Genomic DNA, 6,365 nt, shown 5'->3' with positions numbered 1-6,365 from the left:
TCCAGCAGAGTGGAAGTATTTCTGGATCAGTTGGCGGCTCTCTGTAATATTTATTTGCCAGCGTACAGAGAGTGGCTGTGTGTGTGTGTGTGTGAGTGTGTGTATAAAAAAGCACGGCTGCTGCTGCTGTCTTCTTGGTGCTGCTGTACAAGTCGAGAGGAGGTCACAGGCTCGGAAAGTGAAGGCTGCTGAATAACAGTGAACTATGGATACCTGACTGTGCCACTGAGGAGCAAGAGAAAGTATGAAGATTCGTCCATAGAGCACGACAGCGAAGGGACAGAGACGGGGGGAGGGTGGGGGTGGGTAGGGGGGGTGTGAGAGAGAGAGAGTGCTTCAGAGATTGATGCTGGGACGAAATTAAACGAGACAGGTCTTGTAAATATATTGCTCTCTCTATATATACATACATACAGGCACAGAGGAGCAAGATTCAGTGCCTTTGCTCTGCTCCTACCTCTCAAGCCAAGTTGGATATCGTTGTCCAGTGAGCGGACGATCGCAACAAAGTGTGTGTTTTTTTTGGAGGGGGGGGGGCGTGGGCGGGTGGTTGCAATTTGGAAGCAAGCTGAAAGAGTTGCGAAGCTTTCTCACATCCACACTATGGAAGGAAATGATGCGAGTAACCACCGCGGAGCCAACCAGGAGTCGAGCGACGCGTCGAACCGTGCGATCATCCTGCCCCTCCTGCAGGGACCCGGTCATCAGCTCCCCCACCGCATCACGAACTTCTTCATCGACAATATCCTCCGGCCGGACTTTGGCAAGAGGAAAGACGGCTACCGGGAACCCGGTCATATCCCCGGGAGGGAGAACGTCAGTCCGTCCGGGCAGAGCGGGGGCAGTCCTCCTGGGCCAGGAGGAGGAGGCGGTGGTGGTAGTGCCGGCAGCGGGGTCGGTGCAGGGGCTCCGAGCAGCCCTTCCGGCCCGGAAAAGAAACGCGATGTGTCGGCTGAGGGAACGTTGAGGAACGGAGAGAGCGCCGAGCAGTCCCAGAACTCAGATTCGGACAGCTCCCAGAGCAGCAGCAACGCGGTCTCGCAACCCATGTTATGGCCTGCATGGGTTTACTGCACTAGATACTCCGACAGGCCTTCTTCAGGTAAGAGAACACTCACACACACAAAAACACACACACACAAACCTAAAAAAAACTTTAAACCGTGATTCATTCCCTGCCTTTAAAAAAAAATGCAACAAGGTTGTTTGTAAACTTTAAAGGCAACGTGAAAGCGCCTCTTTTTTTGCTCCTGTTTGTTTAACTTCATTGTGCCTTGCAAAAGAAACTTCGACTGTTTTCCACGTGACACTATATTATACAGCCCCGCTCTGCAGTAAATCAATGTCAGAAAAAAAAAGTTACTCCGAATTGATCAGTTCAGCAGCGGTGACCGTGAGATGTGCGGCTGGCTGTTGTGAAAATGGGTTTCGATTTGCAAAACTAACAAAAGAGATTTCACTCCCCCTCCTAACACACACACACACGTGGGATATCCTCAGATCCAGTCCGTCTTTATAATTTAATTTTTTTTCCCCAGTGAGGGTGTTTGTGTCTAAATTCCAGATTATATCTCTCTCCCTAGGAGGAAAAGAGAATACTGCTCAATCTTCACTTGATACACTTTGGAATCACGTCCAACTCCGTTATGGTTTCTCGTGAAAGGCAAAGGCTAGATTTTCAAGTTGGCGAGGTTTGTAGGCAGAGGCACAGTCTGTTTTTTTTTAAAAAAAGCCCTGGTTAAACTGCTTCCCGGAGCGGGGTTTGCTGTTCATATTTTTTTTCAACAGGAGCATCTACTGGGTGAATTCTCACAAGCCCCATTGTTTCAGACAGAGCCCAAGCCATTGTTAGATTAAAATGGACGGTAACTCGGGGTTTCCGCTGCTGAAACTAAGATTTTTTTTCACCCCCGAATACAAACCAGTCTGATCGTTTTGAACATACGCAAACGCTCAAGCTGCGCTCCATTGCTCGGGTTTGTCTGGGAGATAGATAGACCCTCTTTGTTGACTAGTCTTTAGCATATTTTTGTATCAGGCAAGTAGGCCTCTGTAAACTAGATCGGCTTCCGATTTGCAGTTTTCAAGGAGCATACTGGACGACGGAATTCGTAAGGAGTATATTTTCTTTAAAAAAAAGAGAAACGCTCGCTGTAAATTCATTGCTAACGCGCTGCGTTGGAAGCAGAATCTGAAATTTCTAAACGGACTGAAAATGCAACTTCAGCCCTCGGCCATATGAAAGACACGGCTAAATAATTTACCCTAAAATACTACACAATTTCCAGCAATGTTCTGATGTCGTATTTATTCCGTAGAAATATTGCCTTTAATTTGGGGGTTGACTATGTGCAGGAGGGAGGGGGGTGCAGCCAGTGATGCGTTCACTTCATTACGGCCTGGTTTCATTTTAAATTACAACCAAGCGAGATTCTGGAAAAGCAGAACATTAGAAGAGTATGTTCTAAATAAAACTGTTTTTCCATGTAGTTTTACAAATGTAATAGTGGTCTGTTAAATTCAGCATAGCCAAGGCGTAGAACGGGCATTAAAAATCTAATCGACCCCAGCATTATGGCCGTCTGGGAGCCAAAATATAAAAACCAGGAGACCTTCCCTATCCAATAATTGCACTTGGTTCCCATTCTGATTCATCGCCTGAAATAACGGTTATTATTACAACCACAAATAGGTGTCAATCGGCTTCACGTCCCCTTCTCCCATACGGTCTGTTTTAAAATGCATTCCCTTCCAAAGTCCACTTGCCAGAGAAATGTGACTGTACCTTGTATGTGCATCCTGCACCGAATCAAACATTTGCTGGAGTGTTGCTTTTTCTAACATTTTAGGATATTTCCTGACTGCACGTTCAGGTAGGAGTGAACCGTTCACACACACCCCTCTCTCATTATTGCCTACCCTTTATTCAAAAATATTTACCAATGGATAGTCTCTCGCGCACGCCATTGGGTTTCCTGTTAATTCACTACTTTCCAACCTCGGTCCCTCCATTTTAGTGTCATTTAAATTTTTTTTTAGACAAATGGTGATTGACCATGGAGCCGTCCTGCTTACTATTCGATTCCTCACATGGATTTCAAATTGCATACAACAAATAATGAGCACGCCAGAGTTACTTTTATTCTGTCTTTCCCTTTCTGGATTGCTCATTGAACGGGGGAAATCCCATCAGCACAATAACTGTTACATCTTCCAAATCAAACCAACATGACCAAGCGGCAGACAATCTGTGAGTTCAAATGCGGTCGTCTGCAATGCCCTTTTTCTCAAAATTTCCCGAATTGTGTCACCTGTACCAAAGAAGATGTGCCATATCGGAGTGGGGAGCATGTCAACTCGACGCCCAGTAAATTTCAGAAGCGTTAAAACAGCCTGAAGTGGGGCGTCAGAGTTTAGGAATAGAGTGAGCGCCACACGGGCAGCACTAACTCAGTGGGTCTAATTTTGCAATAAGATGCACACTTACGCTGTACACTGTGGACCTGGATAAGATTTGGATGACGTTATGGGGATGTAATAAATAATAGCGTTTAATAGAGCAGAGGGAACTGTCAGTTCCTGTAGGCCGACCTCAGAAATCTAACCCACCGCCACTCTGACCTAAACTAGCGAATAACCTAATTTCCAAAAATTACAATTGAAAGCTGATGGCCGCGAGTTTTCATGTTGAAATTAATTGATAAATCAGGAGGGACTGATAAATGTGCAAGCCTGGCGGAAACTCACACTGTTATCTTGTAAAGTTTTGACTTATTGTAGAGTATTTGGGAGCAAGCTCACAATTGTATTTTTTTTTTCGTAGCAGTTTATTGTTAAAAATAGATTTTCTTTTGGCTTTTTAAAATCAACATTTATTGCTTTTTTTTTTAAGTGTTGGATTTGATTTTGTTTTTTGTTTAGGTCCCAGGTCACGAAAACCAAAGAAGAAGAATCTTAATAAAGAGGACAAGCGACCGAGGACAGCGTTCACTGCGGAGCAGTTACAGAGACTGAAAGCCGAGTTTCAGACTAACCGCTACCTAACCGAACAGCGCCGGCAGAGCTTGGCTCATGAACTCAGTCTCAACGAATCCCAAATTAAAATCTGGTTTCAGAACAAGCGAGCCAAAATCAAGAAAGCTAGCGGATCAAAGAACACCTTGGCACTCCACTTAATGGCGCAAGGTCTATACAACCACTCCAGCACGGGGAAAGAGCACAAGGAAGAGAGTGAATAGCACAGAGCGGACAACAGAAGTTAAAAGAAAAACTACAATGCAATAATATAAATCGAAATAAGGGCCAGTGTTACTAAGAGAGAGAAAAAATATACCAGCATAGTTTTTAAAACAAAAAAAAAGTTAAATTGTATGAGATATTATTCCGCAATATTGTGTATATAATTCAGGTAAGGCGATGTAAAAAGAAACTGAAATATTTCAATATATGATGAGATTTTTGTTTCTGGGAATCTCAGAAGCAGTGGATGCTGTTGGCTGCAAATTTCTATTCGGCGCCGACTGGATGTTGCAGGCGCTCGGTGAACTGTCTGGTGTGAAATTTAAACCCACCTGCTAAAGTCCAAAGAATTTTCCTGCCGTTGTTGTTTTACAGAAAAGAAAATGTTAAATTAAATAAATATCAAATGTTTGATTCTACTAACGAGGTTTATAGCTTTTTTGGGGGGATTGTTTTTTTTTAAATAGTAAAAAACAAAAACAAAAAGTTAGGGAAACGAAGACAAAGCAGTTTGCTGGCGAGAACACTTCGACCTGTCCCCTTTAAACCGCAAACATTTCTGAGGAAGCTGACTTTTCAATGGACTGGACTTAGTTGCAGTTCAGATGATTTTCAGGCGGTGAGGGGGAGCTATATTTTTTTCCAATATACGCTTAGATGTTTAGACGCATTGCTGAAGACAACTTGGAAGGTTAAACCCCCTTTGATCTGGTCAGATATGAAATATCTGCAACATTTCATGCGCTGGAAAGGTGCAGAGGGTTCGAGGAACTCCCCAAGAGATGTTTAAACACTGAAAGTTTTGTTTTATATTTTAATAAATAACAAGAAGGGGTGGTTAGAAAGCAAAACTCTTAGTCACGGGCTTCCGCCTCTGGAGCGCCTTCCTGTGGTCGAGGGAAAGAGCTGGGGAAGTGAAAGTCTCAAAATGTCAAGTTCAAACTCACAAAACTCGATTCCAGATGCAAATGACCAAACGTCCGTATGCGGTTCTGAAAAAAAAGCCTATTTTTTTTAGGAAAGGAAACGGACATTGAATATGGAAAGCCACTCGTTATTAACGTTAATTTAGATCCTATCACGATAGCTCTGTTGTTGAATGAAAAACAAATACTGTGCAGCGTAAAGCCACCCGAAAGTCGCCACATGTTTGTGCATTGTATCAATTAACTTAATCCAAGCGGCGAGTACATCTGTATCTGCGCTCTAACCTACAAAGACACTGAGATTACAACACGCTGACCGATTCACCGAGCCCTAAATTCAAAGACAGCACAGATGTATAACACGTTTTCTGCGATTTTGTTTTGTTTACCGTTCGGCATTCCAATTATCCTCCTTTTTTTAAAAAAAAACTAAAGGTGGAATATGGAATTATATCAAGCTGTAATTTCAAAGCCCCTTTTTTAGTGTCTCGTTTCGCGAATGTAGTGTTACCTTACACGCCCACATGGTCGTCGCTTTCTGTATGTCGAAGGGTAGGTGTCAAATACATAAACATGGGTTTATTTTCTAACTATTCAATCGCAAACAATCTAACATCTCGGACAAAAAGAGACGCTGTGAGCACGCTTGTTATATTCTGTCGCAGTTATCCCAATATGTAGTAAAGGGAAACATTTGTTCAGAGATGTGGAGGTCCCTCACTGTCTAGTGTCATACCTGGTAAAATGACACTTGCTTTCGCTGCGTTAAACTTAGTAAAATTGGTGTAACTTTGTCCGCAATAGACGCAAACCTGGGAACGCGAACTATATTTTAAAACGTCCTGTGTTGCCTTCAACTTCACACTTTACACATTTTACTTGGTGTTGGTTAAATAGGAGATAAACAACAGACTGGACCCTGGGAAATTCCGTGATTTTTGTTAGATGTTTGACTTCCGTGAAACCTGCGTGAGTACAATGACAGTGGATAAAAGTTTAACAGAGAACAGAAATTAGCAGCAAGTGCCTAGAATAGAAAGTACTCATAGGGAAATAGGAACAGCAAGATACAGTAGGTAGGAATACAAATCGTGTAGGAACGCTTTGCCAACTAGATATCAAAGAAAGGTATTCAATCTGTATACATTCTAAGTTATAATATTGTGACTGTGATTTTATTTGTATTATTCCAGACTTAAA

General features: G+C 42.8%; 1 protein-coding gene across 1 annotated transcript; it reads left to right on the top strand.

Moving 5' to 3' along the window:
• The first annotated feature begins 569 nt into the window (after positions 1-569).
• On the top strand, positions 570-6,365 carry en2a (engrailed homeobox 2a). The gene is made up of 2 exons (XM_072576226.1): positions 570-1,102; positions 3,922-6,365. Exons 1-2 carry the CDS (start codon positions 604-606, stop codon positions 4,236-4,238), a joined length of 816 nt encoding a protein of 271 aa, XP_072432327.1. The 5' UTR covers positions 570-603; the 3' UTR covers positions 4,239-6,365.

This window comes from Chiloscyllium punctatum, chromosome 8 (assembly GCF_047496795.1).
Source record: "Chiloscyllium punctatum isolate Juve2018m chromosome 8, sChiPun1.3, whole genome shotgun sequence".
Classification (NCBI taxonomy): Eukaryota; Metazoa; Chordata; class Chondrichthyes; order Orectolobiformes; family Hemiscylliidae; genus Chiloscyllium; species Chiloscyllium punctatum.
Note: the sequence above shows the minus strand (reverse complement) of the source record. Positions and strands in the feature narration are given on the sequence as shown.